This window comes from Malus domestica, chromosome 02, assembly GCF_042453785.1.
Source record: "Malus domestica chromosome 02, GDT2T_hap1".
NCBI lineage: Eukaryota > Viridiplantae > Streptophyta > Magnoliopsida > Rosales > Rosaceae > Malus > Malus domestica.
Window position 1 is genome coordinate 37,612,602 of NC_091662.1, and position 16,813 is coordinate 37,629,414.

Consider the following 16,813-nt stretch of genomic DNA (forward strand, 5'->3'; position numbering starts at 1 on the left):
CAGGGTCACTTCCACTTGCATTTCCACCCAAACCTGAGCGAATATGGTCCTTATTTCAGAGCCATCAACTTCTTCAAGCTCACAGTGGCAATCTCACCATTTATGAACATTCCAATGTCGTCCACCACCATTATCCGAATCCCCTGGACCCCACAAGCAAGACCCAAGCAAAGTTTGGAGCGTTGGAGTTCAAGTGACGTCACATCGACATGTACCCATTTCTAGGGTTTTTTGGCCTTTTTTCTTGGTTTTCAAGCATTTTCCGACATAATCGAACTTCGATGAAGGTATAAATATTACTCATCTTTTCACGATATTCATTTTGATATAATTTGAGCAATTTTGGCGTTAGTTGAATTTTTTGGCGAGTTGTGGCCACTGGCCGTCGCGTGTTGCAACGCATAGCTTGAGAAATCACTTGGTCTTTTAAGTCTAAATTTGATACTCTGATTACATATTTGACATTTGTTTGATGTAATTTGTGCCATTTTGGTGTTAAGTGAATTTTTCAGCGAGTTGTGGCCGCCGACTGCGGTGTGTTGTGGCGTGTGGCCTTAGAAACCACTCTGTCCTTTTAGGCTAAATTTGATACTCATATTTCACTAGAGTTCCGTTGAGTGTTCTAGATACCCTACTTCGTCTCAATTTCATTAAAAATTTATAGACCTCTCAAGGTTAGTCTTAGTATTTTTAGATAGAGCTCAATCCCACGAACGTGTGGCGAAAACCATTCGTGAAATGGAGTTATAAATAAGAAGTTATGAGCATTGGAAATCAGTTCCAAATAGTAATTTTGGGAGTTACTATAAAAAGCAAGTCCCACTTATTTGGAAGGGGACCAATCAATGTAAGTGGGGCGGTAGCCGGGCCATATTACTCTATTGACCCGCGCACGACCCGGTTCCCTAACTCGACTGCTGTAGAAAATCTGTCAGTTTTTTTTTGGTGAATCACATCCACATATCACCACCAAACAACTCAGGGTCACTTCCTCTTGCATTTCCACCCAAACCCGAGCGAATATGGTCCCTATTTCACGAAAAACAGAGCCATCAACTTCTTCGAGTTCAAGATGGTGATCTCACCATTTATGAACATTCCGACATCGTCCACCACCATTATTCGACTCACCTCGACCCCACAAACCCAATCAAAGTTTAAAGCGTTGGAGTTCAATTGACGTTACATCAACGTGTACCCATTTCTAGGGTTTTCTACCCTTCTTTCTTGGTTTTCAAGCATTTTTTAGCTGAATTGAACTTCAACGAAGGTATAAATATTACCCTCTTCTCATGATATTCATTTTGTTATAATTTGAGTCATTTTGGCTTTAGTTAAATTTTTTGGCGAGTTGTGGCCACTGGCCGTCGCGTGCTGTAGTGCAAAGGCTGAGAAACCATTTGATCCTTTTAGGCTAAATTCGATACTCTGATTACATATTTGACATCCGTTTGATGTAATTTGAGCCATTTTGCTGTTGAGTGAATTTTCAACGAGTCGTGGCTGCTGGTTACCGTGTGCTGCAGCGCGTTGCCCTAGAAACCACTTGGTCATTTTAGTCTAAATTCGATACTTATATTCCACTGGGGTTCCTTTGAGTGGTCTAGATACCCTGCTTCGTCTCGATTTCATTGAGTGTTCCAGAATCGTATTTCACTGAGGTTTTGTTGAGATACCCTGCTTCATCTCAATCCCGTTAAGTGGTTTGGAATCGTATTATATTTGAGTTCTGTTGAGTGGTCCTAATACCTTACTTCATCTTGATTCTATTGAGTGGTCCGGATACCCTACTTCATCTCGATTTCATTGAGTGGTCCGAAATCGTATTTCGTTGGGGTTCCGTTGAGTGGTCCGAATACCCTGCTTTGTCTCGATTCCGTTGAGAGGTCTGAAACTGTATTTTGTTCGAGTTTCATTGAGTGGTCCAAATACCCTACTACATCTTGACTCCGTTGAGTGGCCCGAACACCCTACTTCGTCTTGATTCTGTTGAGTGGGTCGGAATTGTGCTTTGTGTGTATTCCATTGAGTTGGTCTATAATGCAGAAACATAGAAGTTGCCTAGGTTTATACAAGTGTTGTAACTTAGGGTTACAATGCTATTTCTTTTGATTTCAAGCAAGGAAATACGTTAAACCTTACGGAGGTTAGCTTTATTAAACTTAGTGAAGTGATATATAAGTTTAATGGTTGATTAACTTAATTAAACGTTAATAATATGCATCTTTGATTCAATTATTTGTTGTGATTGTGGAATTGTTGTTAGAAAACAGTGCAATACAGGTGAAAGATGAATGAAAACCCTGGTTGTTGAATGGTTGACGTTCATAATATAGAATCTAGTGAACTATGCTCGTTAAGTTCCATTGAGTTATACTGAAGCTTTATGTTTCTTGTTAGTGAATGCCTTGAGAAATTTTAGAGCTTAACAAAAAGGATGAACCATGAATAACTTGATCCAGGCTTCGGGTATGTAGGCAATCTAACACAGAGATTAGATGCACCCATGATATAAAAGAATAGTAATTGTGTTGTTGGACATTTGATTTGTATTTTGGTCATGTCTCGGAGGTGAGACACAATAGATGAACGGGTATGTGGTGACGTCATGTGTTGATCTTGAACGTATCTTGGGATTGAGACGTGACATAAGATCTCCTAATTATCCGGCGTGTTGTGTGATCGTCGTAGGCCACTGAAGCTCAATGGAAAATTTTATAGGACGGCAATAAGGCCAACGATGTTGTATGGCACAGAATGTTGGGCGGTGAAGCATCAACATGTACACAAAATGGGTGTAGCGGAGATGAGGATGCTTCGTGGGATGTATGGGCACACGAGAAAGGATAAGATTGGGAATGAGGATATCCAAGGTAAAGTAGGAATAGCCAAAATTGAAGGAAATATGAGAGAAAATCGGTTCCGGTGGTTTGGACATGTGCAAAGAAGGCCTACTGACGCTCCGGTTCGAAAATGTGACTACGGGACAGAAGTTCAGGGCCGAAGGGGTAGAGGAAGACCTAGGAAAACTTTGGAAGAGACCCTAAGAAAAGACTTGATTACTTGGATCTAACGGAGGACATGACACAAAACCGAGCGCAATGGCGTTCTAGGATTCATATAGCCGACCCCACTTAGTGGGAAAAGGCTTTGTTGTTGTTGTTGTTGTTGTTGTTGAAGAAGAGAGAAACATAAGAAAATGCAAGCATTCATAGATCATAATATTCTAGTTAGGTCTTTAGGGCAATCACCTTAGCCCTAAGTCTTGGAAAGCGAAAACAAAAGGGACAATCAGACATACCATAGCTAACCCAACAATCTTCGAAGTTCAAGACGTGCAAGGAGGTTCAAAGCCTTGGTTCGTGTTTGTAACTTCCACACAAGAGGTATAAATTTCTATTTTATCGATAGTCTTCCAACAGTATTGGGACAAAACGTATTAATGAAATACAGAGGTAGAAGCAACAACGATTTGCTCTACCAAATTCATCTTGTGGTTCAAATTTGTCCCCTGTTCATTAACAAACATATTACAACTCAATCATGGAACTCTAACAGGGGAGGGCATGGTAACCCATCCTTGTTCAGCACATAAATCATTCTTTCCCTGGAGAACCATAAACATAAAACAAAAGAAAATGCATGTCCATGATCTAATCTCTAATTATAGAAAAAAGTAACTATATCTGAACAGAAGACGACACTGGCAAAAACAACGGTACAGGGGCAATTTAGACAATGGAGGATATATGTTATCTGCAACCATTTTTGTTGTAGTGAGCTTCGGCACTCTAGGAAAATCGAAAGTAGCCTCAATCTGTTTGTTCCAATTGTTGATGGTGTGAATATAGAGGGAAAAATTCAATACATATTTATCTGAACACTCATGCACTGATTAGTTCAAGTAGCCTCAATCTGTTTGTTGCAACAGGACGTGGAAGTCAGATCTTTGGTGGATGATGGCCGGTGGATCCACATCAGATAGGCTGATATCAATGAAGGATGTGCACATTTCTTCCATCGAAAAAGGTATGCTGGAAATCAATTATGCAAGCCATTTTTAGTATGTAACTCGGATCTGGTAGTGTTGGAGATTGTGTGTGAGTAGAGGCTGAATTCCATACTTCAAATCTTTAAGAAGATAATGCCTAATATTATATTACCTGGAATCAACGTCAAGCAGGAAGGAATTATTGAGCATGTTCATGTTGATTGAATCCTCCGCCATCATAACTCTCATTTGTCCAATAACCTGACGCAACAAAACAAATCCCCAGATGGAGAAAAAAATGGGATACAGTTTACACATCTATATAACTCAGCTTTAGTTCTAGCATATATGCGCTCTCATGACAACTCAATTTAGCAAACAATGATGCAAAATTAGTTACACTCACGTCTGAAGATAATCCCTGGGCTCCATATTTGTCGTCCCAGAACATTGTTCCAATGCGATATATTTGAGGGATGCTGAGTATCTGATAATGAAGTGAATATCTCAAAATTAATAAGTACTTAATCGATTGCTATTGGAATTAATTCATATCATACCTTATTTTCTTTCTGAAGTAACTTTGCAAAAGTTTGTCAAGATAAGGAAAAAAACTTCAAGAAAAAATAGTCTCCTATTGAGTGCTAAAAATAACAAGTAAATAAGATAAGAACTAAGATAAAGAAATTTCGTTCATATGAAAAGACAGGTGGAGTTACCGGACACAATTCATTTGTGATTTCATCCACCGATTTCTGAGTTTTTTGGTGCAAAACCTGCTTATGTCAAATGAAGAATACTTATATGTGCATAAAGCATTACGAATTATTCTGGGTAATCCATAAAAAAATAACAGAGCAATATTCGCTTTGTGACGTAAGGTAAAGAAACGAACCAAAAATCTGACAGCCTGCCTTATGTGTTGAAGCTCATCCCAGGACGATCCAGCAAACTGTAAAAGTAGAAAACTATACGAGTAAATAACTTTTCTCATTTCCTCGGTTAATTTGTTAGCATTTGTAAGACCATACAAAGTTTTCGTGCCTGATCTGTTACTTTGAGACACCACTGTTCCAATTTAAGCAAACCCGCTTTCAGAAATTCTCCATTGCGAAATGAGCAGCACTCACGACGAAGCAATAAGCTGCGAGAGAAAGGATTTAGTAAATTTATTAGGAGTTGCTAAACTTTTATCCTATTCAATTGTTTGAAGTATTAAGTGGGTATCAAATTGTTGTTAAAGTTTATAACCTGTTAAAGAGCTGGACATTTATGAATGAGAAAACTTGAGTAAACATTTTCCTTGCGATCATAGGAGAGACCTGAAGTAGCAGCAGTTAATTAGTTGATACATACAATATTTGAACTAGAGTATTTTAAAAATTAAATTAAAATTAAGCTTACATGATTCATAGACAAAATATCTAAGGTATGATCTAACTTGTTGACAGTGCTTTGCCAGTGCGTGTTCAATGGTGATTGTTTTGCTCTTATATTTGAATGTATAGTTTTGGACGAGCCTCTCATTGACTTGGCCCTTGTAGATCTCGGTGCCTGTTGATGTATATCAGAATTTATTTATTTCACGGGGCAATCTTGGTCTGTCATGTAATATTGTGGGTTAATTAATTAATTAATTATATGTATATATATGCTCACCTGAATGCACAAATTCAAGAATGGGCTAATCTCCTTCTTTAGAATGTCACGGATGGTCCCATAAATTTTCTCGACAAATGCAGTTAGATGTTGCTTGAATAACAATGCTGGGTACTTGGCCTGCACTTTTAATTTCCCGTTGGGCTTTCCAGCCATTCCACTGTAGCCACTTGAAGCTCCCATAGTAATGGAAGATGAATGAAAACCCTGGATCCGTATTTACTGTGTCACATGGTTGTCACTTTTCAATGCCCTAAAGAATATATCTGGATGTGAAAGCTTACTTGTGCCGTTCTATTTCTACCAAATATGGTAGCAGGAGAAGTTTGGTTACGACGTGAAGCTGAATCAGGTGCACTGGTTGCCTTGAGTGTACTTTGTACAAGAAATACGAGGGTACAAGTTGTTGAAAGCCAATATGCCAGATCATCGATATTGTTCTGACTCTTAAAAGACATTTCACATTTCACTTTGATCAAATAGTATGCATATCAAGTTGATCATGTTTAATATATATGTATATATGTATATATGTTGGTTGAAGAATGAAGGCTATTACCTCTACCATAGACCGAATTTTGTGAATAATCCTATCAAATATGTTTGTTTTCTCTGCTTCGAAGGTTCTCCACTGAACAAGTGCTTTGTAAATAATACAGGCAGCGACAGGCCTCTTCTTGTCAAATTGTCTGTCTTCCACAAGACACTTAACAAGCACATCAAGATTTTCCTGTTTATAGTTCACGAAAATATACTTGTATTAAATGGAAGAACAAAGCATCTTCTTTTTACTTCTTTCAAGCTTTTCTCTTATTCTGAACTTTCTAAATACCTGCTGCCTATCCGTGAGGGATCTTTGTCTAGTAAGGTGGGACACAACAGGATCTGGCTCCTGAAAGAATGTTTGCATCATTAGATCGAGTAATTTTGTACAGATAATAATTAACTTATCCTATTATTACTCAGGAAATTTGGTAATATTTGGTCCAAAGCTCTTCCACTTTCCCAATGCCATTCTCAAAACTCTGTACTATCAAAGAAAATCATTCACAAGAAGAATTTTCCCAAAAAAAAAGCGATGAATGAACAAAAAGGTGATATAAAGAACTATGCCTTTACTAGTGGCTGAACCCTCTCTGGATTAGCTTTTTGCTCCACGACTACAGCCTTGCTGTGAAGTAATTTATTATCTGATTCCAATTCTGCCATCTTACTCTTCAAGCTGGACAAACACGAATAAAATATAAGAATTGTACTTAATGTATATCTTTATAACTTTGATAAAGTATTTTTCATTTGATTATCGACTCACTAAATGCTTCAAAATTTCCAGTTGACTATGAGTATGCTTCTTGTAAAGGTTAATGGTTCATATTCGATGGAGCAACCACTTAAACTTTTTGTTTTTTTTTTTTTTTCATTTGCAGAAAACTTGGCCAATCATAAGATAGTAAAAATTATAGATTATAAGATTCTACCCATCCACAAGGTGAAAATCTTTAATAGATTGCACATTCTTACATTCTCAGTTCTTCTGAGAGCTCCCCATTTGCTGATGGAACAAGAGCCTGTTGGCGTAGCACCTGATTTTCAGACTCAAGACTTGACAAGTTCAACTGTAACCTGATTAAGAAAAAAAAAGTTTGTCAACCACAGTTTATATTGATAGAGACATTCAAGAAATTACTCAGCTATACGACAAAAATAGAAGAGCAAATATACAGGATTACCTTTCAATAGTCTCCTGAATGTGCACTGATTTCAGCCGTTCTTCTTCTGCCTCCTCATGCCTTGCTTTCCTTTCTTCTTCAATTTGAGAGTGATTTTCTTCAAATTCTTCAAGTTTCTTCTTCAGGTCACTTAGCTCACCCTAACATCCGGTATCCAATATCAGTTGTATGAATATAACAGATGTGCATGTACCCACACGCAAATGTAGTATTTACATATACACTTCATTTAGAATCCGGCAGCAATCTCTTGTGATCACCTTAACATTCCATGTATCATTATTAATTTTCCTTGTACTGGTCAGGGTTTCAATTCCAGTGCCAGTCCCTCGTACCACCAAGGTTTCTAAAAATGAATAAATTAAAAAAGATGGATTTGTTTGTATCCGGATCATTATCGACATACTTACTCCGCACAGTTCCAATTCAGTATTTCGCTTATATAGTTTTTGCAAGATGTAGTGGTGTAATAAAACTTAATTTTCATTCATCCAAAATTAGTTGCTGAACATTTGTATTTGTAATTTTATTTTATCATTCAATCAATTAGAAAAGCATCATAGGAAGCGAAGTTGTTAGGTATTACCTGTAGTTCCTCATTGCGGCTTTCCAGTATTTCTAGTTTGGTGTTATCCACAACTGCCACCTCTTTGATGACCGGGGGAGCTTGTTTAATGGCTAACTTTGCTGCTTCTTTCTCATGGATGATTGCTGCATGGGCTTCATCTATTTGCCTTTGCATTTCATGCAAACAATGTTGCAACTTTGCAATTTCTCTTCCTTTAGTTTCGTCAAGATCAATCTGCAACAAGTTGTTTGTAAATTATGTGTATCAACTTGCTTATGTATGAACGAAATCCATGCATCAAGGTTTGACATTCCTCCAACCACCCCTTCGTTGTTAAATTTCAGAATCAACATGACTGGAGTAACAATGTTGTTATTCATCATACGACCAAATAGCTAGCATTACTAAAATATGATGTAGCAAAATATTAAAGCAGTACAGAAATATGACGTATACCCTCAAGTGCTTTTCAAATTCCAGTCGCCATGTTAGCTCTTCGACACGCTTCTCCAGCATGTCTTTAGCTGCCTTAAGCGCTCCTGTTTCTCTCGCAGCCTGCATCGGGGAACCATTTTTAATCTTCCCAGTTTATTAATTTTATTGAAATAGTTCAATACTAATTATAGGTGGATAGTAAAGCTCACCATCCTAAGCTTCCTAAGCTCCTTCCTTGCTACCCTTGCTCTCCAGAGACATTGAAGAGTTAGACTCGCCTTTTTCTGGTGTTTATATTCAGAAAGAGCTTCAAATCTTCGCCAAATAGTCTGTCAGAAGAAAATTTGGTAGATTATTCAAAATTATAAGCTTAAAGTTACAGAATGATTTCTCGGAAAATAAATTGTTCTGTAGCATTACTTATATGATTTCTCGGAAAACTTTGTAGGTTTAGTTCACTCTATAAGTAAATCATTATAGAGATCTGTTATTTTCTGCACAACTCAATAATATTATTCTTCTTATCCTTACAATACGGGATATATTTTTCCAAGTTATCTATCAAGTTCTTTCCTCTTAGTAAATATGGAAAAGAGAACCGCTCGACATTCTTAAAATGCATTTAGTTACGTACTCTACCATTTACTTTTACTTTTCTAATTATTCCAAAGATTCCGAAATTCTCTGTATGCATAGCTAAAGTTAAGTTTCGGTGGATTGTCCCATCCAGAGCATTTATGACCTGAATAATTTTTGCAGCCTTGGTTCTTCTCCTGTTTTGATGATCATTTCGGGCCACCATAGTTCGTAACCCGGTTTGGATGGCAACTGCTGCTGCCTGCAATTTTGTGTAGGATATTCTGGCTTTGTGAGCACGTAGACGTTTTTGTATACGGATTGAAGCAGCTTCCTGTCTTATTTGTTCATACAACTTGCGCGCAAGTTGTCCTGTTTGAAGAAGAGGAGAGAGAAAACCATGTCGTTCCAACCTTAGAATATTTCATTCTATCATTACTTCCAGATGCCATGCACCGTACTATGGTAGTAGGAACAACATATTACCTCTCCAATGTTTCTGCAAGTGAATAGCAGCCTTTCGCAGGGCAGTGAACTCCCTTCTGGTTAGATGTGTTCTGATTTGCCTTTGAATGCATCTGGCAGAATTAACCAAAACTTCAGTTCTGCGTGCATCTAATTCAGCCATCTGACCAGCTCTAAGAAAAACCTTTGATTTTCCAATCTGTAATAATCGTCGGAGATGGTGATGAACTTTTGCATAACACAAACAAAATAATGCGTTGTATTTGGTGAACCACATATAAGTTTGATATCTAAACCAACCTGGTATCCCTTCAGTCCCATCCTGTTACAGATGGCAATGCATGCTGATTTTTCATCAGATCTGCACAGGAAATAAGTGGGGAATGACAAATGAGACAACGTCCTGAAGCTATAGCTCTGACACCGTATTAGCCTATAATCCCAGTCTTGACTTTGAGGTTCAATGCTGGTACAACTGAGAAATAGATAAATCAGAGCAAACAGAGTGATTGCTGGAAATTTTTATGTACCAACCCGTCCATAATATCAGGAGCCAACATTCCAAAGCGGTCGAGGAAATCATCAAATGTTCTTTTTGTTGGATATCCAGCACAACTAATCCTAATAGCCTCCAGCACACCCTGTACAAGTACCGTTGGAAGTTGGAACACACATTTCTCATTCTGTCTGTATTGTTTATGTTTTATAAATAAATTCAAACAATCAAAAAAAAAAAAAAAAAAAAAAAAGAAGAAGAATAACAGTCTTGATGAGCAGAGTTAGACTTTACTCACCCCACACCTCAACTGGTTTAATACGTTGGCATTCTCAAAAATTCCAGGCTTCAAAACTGTATTTGGCTTAACACATCTGATATAATGTGGTTCTGTTGTGCTAAGTGTCTCCATTAAAGCTTGCAGTTGTTGCTGCATCGTGTCAATTTCGATTCAGATTTTCAGACTCAAGTAAACGCATCTATGAAAATCTGGATTACCTTGAAACGGGTGCCTATGGAAGAAAACTTGGATTGTTTTGAAGTCTCCTCAGGCAGTGGAGGGAATAGATTTGCGACAAATGAGCAGTTCGAGGCATTCAAAAGAGCTTGATGTTCTGCCACTACGTAATCCTTGTTTTTATCAAGAAAATGGTCTGTTTGGTATGTCACCTGTTGACAAATCTACATGAAGAGAATCCAAAATAATAATTTTCATTATGCTTGCTAGGTGTTCAAGAATGTTCTTACATCTCCAGCATAGTGGTTAACTGTGAAGTCTGTTCGAGCAAGTTTTGGCTTTTTAAATCGCTTGTGTCCTTTATATGTCTGATACATCTTCTGTGCAAATGTCTCATGCGTTGACTTGGGAAACATACTGCATATATGTGAAATGAATTACGTGGTCGTATATGCACTGACTTAGCAGCGATCATTCATGATCTTTATTCAACAATTTTCTTATAAAAGATTTTAGCTTTTCTTTGATTTTTATCGGAACAGGGAACGAGTTCAAATATATATTTATTATTTGAGTTATCGTGTAACACCCTGCTGAGTAGTATTATGATTAATCAGATGAGACTTAACGAATTAGATAACCATATTATTAGGTAGATTATATGTGGAAAGTGTGCAATAATATATCAGAGGTGTAACGAGTAAGAAGATTACATACCATGCTTCATCGAGAAGGGCAATTATGCCCCCAGGCTTCTGCAAGAAGGACACATTGTTACAACAATTTCGAGGTTAAAAACTTTGCTGCGTTTACATACAGAGCTGTATTAAAAATTAGTACCCTCTCGATAAGATCCAAAACATCCTGGTTATCTACAAATTCTACATAGCTCCAGTTTATTTCATCCTTTGTGTACTCTTCTTGCTCCATCTTGAACACATGCTACAGTGGAAGATGCTTATCATATATAAAATAATCTCAGTCGGACTAGGTTTAAAGTCTAAAACTGTATCTAGAAATGCCTGTACCTGATTAAAATGTTGTTGCAGCTTTTCATTTGTTAGGTTGATACATAGCTGCTCAAAGCTACCAAATGAAGCATTATATTAGGTCCTTAATATGTCTAAATTAATGAATGTAAATTGTACAACAGTTTTATATTTACTCAGTATATTTGTTTCTTCTGTTAAGCTTTTTCTACCATGATTATATATGTATGTACCTGTTGATCTTGAAGCTTTCGAAGCCATAAATATCAAGGACTCCTATTAAGCTTGATGAGTTTGGATCCTGACCAATTGAGTTGTTTATCTTATCCACAATCCTGCCATAGATTAGGAACCAATAGCTAGCTGTAGTAAATCTTTATGTAATAGTGAGGTAAATAAATACAATGGATAAGTCTATTTCTTCTTACCAATCGAACAGTCTGGAGTAGACAGTCTTCGCCAGGGCATCACGACTTAATGTAGCTGAGTCTGGATCAAGAGGTTTTGTAATGTTACCATCAGGAGTCACTATTACACGCTTGCAAAGCGAGTCTTCCAAAGACTTGTTATCACACCTGAAAAAAAAAATAACCATGTTGGAAGACATTAGGAAGGCATCATAAAAAACATTTAGGTCTTTCCAAATTGATCAAATTAAGTTCTAACATGAGTAGCTCTGCAGAAGTTTGGAGGTGAGAGCATGATTTATCATCTTTTAACTTGGAAGAATCAACTTCGTCCCCTTTGATGAAGTCAATGTTCCCAAGATGGAGGATTGCAGCAACCACTCGGAATATGGCATCCTAGAGAAGGATTGATTACTATAATTAATTTATAGATATTGGATAGAGGAAAGATCATTAATTGTCTGCAGTTATTGTACTTATACAAGCCATGCGACTTGCTACGGTCACTATATACCTGCTCTTCCTGGCTGATCCCAACAACATCCATAGCATTTCTGGTCTCCAAATACTCTCTTGCGTCATCTACATTTGCAACTTCATAGCAGGAGGATTGATTAAGATAATGGAAAGTTCTCGGGTCTCCTAGCTTGTACCTCTTCACATCCTGTAATAAGAATAACATTTGTCTGCCATGAAGAAAAACATATACATAGAGATCGAGAGAGCTTCTTAAGAGCAATCCCTCTTTTGTGAAGAAAAAAACAAAAGGATTTCTCGACGACTATCCTTAAAAAGAAAATCAGCCAAATCAGAACTCATTTAGTTCTCTATTTGTAATAAACATTACTTTAATTATAATTTTTGTGATGATCAAATGAGAGTTGTTTTCCCATCTGGATAACATTTGTGTTTTGTCAATTACTTTACAATTGTAGCTAGTCCATGAGATTCGAACTCAGGACTTCCTCCATTATATTGTAAACTGGATACGACTAAGCCAAATCATTTTGCATTGAACCACCGTTCATGTGAACCGTTGATAAAGTTTATCTTTTGTAGGAATATGTAAGATTGATTTGGATTAACAATCAGAAAATGTAATGTCACAGTCACACACACCTCTGCTGGTGCGGCACAAAGCATGTAAAAGCAATGGTAGTTTCTCTCTGGGTCAGAGACTTGGCAAACACGTGATCTTTCAAGAAGATATGTACGAATAGCAGCTCCAGAGATTTTCCAATGCTTATCAAATTGGATCTCTACAAATTTACCGAAGCGACTGATACAAGCATCATGATTTATAATTAGCTTGAATAGAAATGGGGAAAGCAGTATAGCAAGAGAAAACAAAAGATACATATGAGAGAAATTGATCTAGTCAAGAAAGAGGTAACAAATATTATTTCACCTCGAATTGTTGTTTTTCACAGTTTTGGCGTTCCCGAATGCCTCCAAGACTGGGTTGGACTGAAGAAGTGGAAATATTTACACTTCACAATGTAGTTGCATAATAGCATATATAACGATTTAGGAAACTCAAATCTTTTCCTAGTACCTACGTTCCCAACATGAATGGAATATCAGTATATAATCAGTCTCACTCTCGCTCCATTTGGGATTGCAAATGTAGTAGAGAAAATACTTAAACTGACCTCTAAGACCTGTTGTTCCACTGTTCTCCCTTCTGTTCCTGATCTGCCTCCCATGAAGGCAAGATATCTCATGAGCATCTTTGTTGTCTCTGTTTTACCAGCACCACTCTCCCCACTGACCAGAATTGACTGGCTTCCTTGTTCATTGATCATTGCCCTGTTGCACCGAACGGAACTAGCCATTTAACGTACTATATTTTTTTTATCAATAGCTAAGGACTATCAATTAAGTATGCATGGTCAGGGTGTCTGAGATGACATGATGGAAACCATAACAATTAGCTAGTGTAGTTTTCAGGGTTTATTATAATTATATACCTGTAACAAGTGTCTGCAACAGCAAAAAGGTGCGGACTTAGCTCCCCAAAAGCAGTTCCTTTGTACTGCTCCATCATGTGGGTGTCATACAAGTGTGGTAGTCTCCGGAATGGATTCACCGCTATTAGGATGTTCCCAGTGTAAGTCTGGTTATATCATATCACTGACTGTCAGGCAACTACTTTTTACATCCATGTTATCTGCTTAATTCAAACTCATTGCTAAATAAATTCAATGCATATCTCCTATATGTTCATGAGGTAACTTGACTCACATATATCTCATTGATAGAAAACCGACAGGCTAAGTTATGCAGGACTCCCGGCTCATGGAGGTAAGCCAACTTAGTCATGTCGTCAACGCCTGCTGGTGGTGCTTCTGTGTCTTTTGGGTACATACTGGACATGTCTGTAACCATCTGAAAGTGAACTCAATGCCACCATTAGTTATATACAATTCATAGCTGTTGAGAAAGTGCACTTGAGGCATCAATTATAAATTAGAATTCGGTCTGTCTGGCAGGATAAAACATTGTCTTAATTATATGGAAGGCAGTGGGACCCTGGGGGTTTTCCTGTAAACCAAAGTTGTTCTTATTCTTCTAGGGAACCATTTCAGGTGGAGGATGCAGGCACATTGGCGAACTGTATAAATCTTTGTGTTCTTGTTGTGTATATATATTGCTTTGTGTGGTCTGGTTGGTTGTTTTCTCGGCGGTTGATTGCTTTGTCTATGGTTGATTGTTCGTGTTGTATGTTCATCAAATTCATAATATGGCGAAGGCTTAATTATAAAACACACCCCTGAAATGTGGGGTGAATTTCATTAAAAAACACATATCTTCAACTTTTTCACACTACCACTTAATGCTTTAAAATGCTAACAATTCAACCCACTTTTGTCTAACTATGCAGGCATCTGGTAACTGTTTATGAGAGAGTGACTTGAATTGTTAAACTTCATCTACTTTGGCCTCATTTGGTATAGAGGATTGGATTGGAATGGATAACCATGTAAATTCAAGGCATATTGAAGGAAACTTCTCCCTTCTAATCCATTCATTTTTCTTCTTGTTTCTGATCGTTTTTACTTGATTTTTCTTGCGTGCTACTCTTTTAGTATGTATGTATGTATATATAAGAATAAAAGTGCCTAAAGAGAAACTCTAGATGCATGGTAGTACTGCACTTCTCATAGTATATATATGGTTTGAAATTCGTCATCAATCAAAGAAAGTGATTACTGAAGGAACCAATAATATTTAATGTGGGAGGTGAGGTCATAGTAGCTTACAGTCTTCCCGTTTGTGGTAATAATGGTGGCATCTCTGCCATGAATTTCTTTGACTTGGGCATCAATCCACGCAGCCTCTGAATCCTCTGCCCAAACATGTGATCCAACTATGATGTTTATCGGAGTTCCCTGAATCAAATAATACAGCAATTCAAGAAAGATAATATTTATTTCATAAGAGAATGCCAGTGAATATACCACACACACACACACACACATACATGGAACAAGAAGATGAAGAAATATCATGAGAAAGAAAGCTTCATTACCATATCTGTCAGGAATCAAGATCGATCGATTTATCTATCTATCTATCTGTCTCCCTATCTATGTGATGGTCGAAATTCAATACCATTGTTTGCAGAGAGAGAGAGAGAGAGAGAGAGAGAGAGAGAGAGAGAGAGAGAGATTACTGCGTGCGTGGTGTTGTTAAAGAATGTTAGGATTTGAAGGTATAGAGAAAAGAATGTTGAAAAGAAAATCATCAAAAGCAATAGAATGAAGGAAATGCGAGTGGACCACTGCTAGTTGGTAACTCTTAAAGCAAAAGGTGGAGCCTCCTTCTCCTCGCTTTGCTGACCCAATGGCTGGCAAGGGCCTGCCTAGCTCTTCTGTCGGTCCACCGTCCAATATCACTAAGGCAATACGATCAGAGAATCGTTGCAGACTTCCAGGTGACAAACAATTCGTACTCAAGTGGTTTAATGTGTTTTTTTGTAATGTTTTTGTTTCCTATTTTCCTTTTGAAAATCACGTGGTCATTGTATTTGTGTAACTGTAAGTAATAGCGTTCCTCTCGATCATCCAAAAAGTTGACGTCGGTATAAAAATAAAGCATACAGATGATGTGAGGCGAGGTGGTCTAGGATCTAGCTTTACTGGAATGAGTTTCATTATCAAAAGTTAAAAAAAAAAAGAAAAAAAAAAAGAAAGAATAAAAAGAAGAAGAAAGCTCCTACGTTTTTCTTTTCTAATGGTCGTTGCTTACTTTATTCATTAGACTACATAAATCACCTGGCAGTGCAAGTGCAGGCAAAGGCAACATGTCATTTGTTGTCATAGATCGATCCATAAAATAGAAAATACACGTCTCCTTTGCAAAAATCAAGCATCCCAACCGGGGCCAGGGTCCAAGACAACACTTTACACCTAGAACGGTAATCAAACAACCGGGGCCAAAGGCCAACTGTCGCTTTAAAAATCTATTTCCACCCACCGCTACCCTCCTCTTTTTAAATCCATTCCATGGGTAAGCAACTGAGAGAGGGTTTCTTTGAGACATAATAATTGGCTTCATAAATGAAAAGAAATATTTCTATTTACATGACAATGTGACATCATTTTATCATAAAAAAGTTGTAATCCTACTAAGTGACGCAAACATGAAACCCTTGAGACGGTTGATGCCGGTGGTTGATTCCAGATCGCATGGGAAAGGTCTTTGGTTGTGGGGTCCTAAACCCAACCTTATAAGCTCTTGCAAGGTTTCTTCTTTCACACCGACATAGGATTTTTTTACCTTCAATCCTCACACACCCGCTCAAGTGTGACAAATTTTCAAGTCAAACACATGGATAACACAAACTAGTGTTGGATATATCCAATATAAATCAACCTTTAAGTGGTCTACTACAAGTAATAGGAATGTAATATTGGAGAATAATGTTGATTGTGATATCAATCCTAGGTGTCTTATATTGGAAATAGGATTGATGGATTTCATAATTGAATATGATTATGATACTTGACTTGGAGGCTAAGAAAGTAAGTTTAGATT

At 37.5% G+C, this 16,813-nt stretch overlaps 1 protein-coding gene and 1 long non-coding RNA gene across 3 annotated transcripts; one reads left to right on the top strand and one right to left on the bottom strand.

The window, feature by feature from the left end:
• The first annotated feature begins 880 nt into the window (after positions 1-880).
• LOC139193991 (uncharacterized) lies at positions 881-4,217 on the top strand. The gene is made up of 2 exons (XR_011578608.1): positions 881-1,270; positions 3,932-4,217. It is a non-coding gene; the product is annotated as an uncharacterized lncRNA (long non-coding RNA).
• Positions 3,440-15,475, bottom strand: LOC103413620 (myosin-12). 2 transcript variants are annotated; one of them, XM_070817966.1, is made up of 39 exons: positions 15,306-15,475; positions 15,037-15,165; positions 14,018-14,161; positions 13,744-13,889; positions 13,426-13,582; positions 13,182-13,240; positions 12,893-13,052; positions 12,288-12,437; positions 12,033-12,169; positions 11,795-11,941; positions 11,600-11,701; positions 11,406-11,463; positions 11,218-11,319; positions 11,095-11,132; positions 10,668-10,794; positions 10,419-10,589; positions 10,219-10,350; positions 9,959-10,065; positions 9,725-9,785; positions 9,446-9,623; positions 9,126-9,331; positions 8,593-8,712; positions 8,405-8,503; positions 7,967-8,182; positions 7,381-7,520; positions 7,172-7,273; positions 6,764-6,872; positions 6,483-6,542; positions 6,210-6,380; positions 5,935-6,090; positions 5,651-5,857; positions 5,396-5,545; positions 5,243-5,313; positions 5,036-5,135; positions 4,887-4,943; positions 4,711-4,767; positions 4,398-4,478; positions 4,164-4,252; positions 3,440-4,034 (listed from the first exon to the last, which is right to left on the bottom strand). In XM_070817966.1, the coding sequence occupies exons 1-39, from the start codon at positions 15,306-15,308 to the stop codon at positions 3,911-3,913; spliced, it is 4,623 nt and encodes a 1,540-aa protein (XP_070674067.1). In that variant the 5' UTR covers positions 15,309-15,475; the 3' UTR covers positions 3,440-3,910. The 2 variants fall into 2 exon arrangements, with proteins under 2 accessions (XP_070674067.1, XP_008350302.3); XM_008352080.4 differs by having other exon boundaries at positions 5,935-6,096.
• Positions 15,476-16,813: the final 1,338 nt, after the last annotated feature.

Excerpts from the sequence above, each read along its gene's own strand:
- LOC103413620 (XM_008352080.4), bottom strand. Across the intron at positions 8,183-8,404 it reads AATTTGAAAAGCACTTGAGG|ATTGATCTTGACGAAACTAA; the intron begins GTATACGTCATA and ends AACTTGTTGCAG. Across the intron at positions 4,944-5,035 it reads GTCTCAAAGTAACAGATCAG|TTTGCTGGATCGTCCTGGGA; the intron begins GCACGAAAACTT and ends CTACTTTTACAG.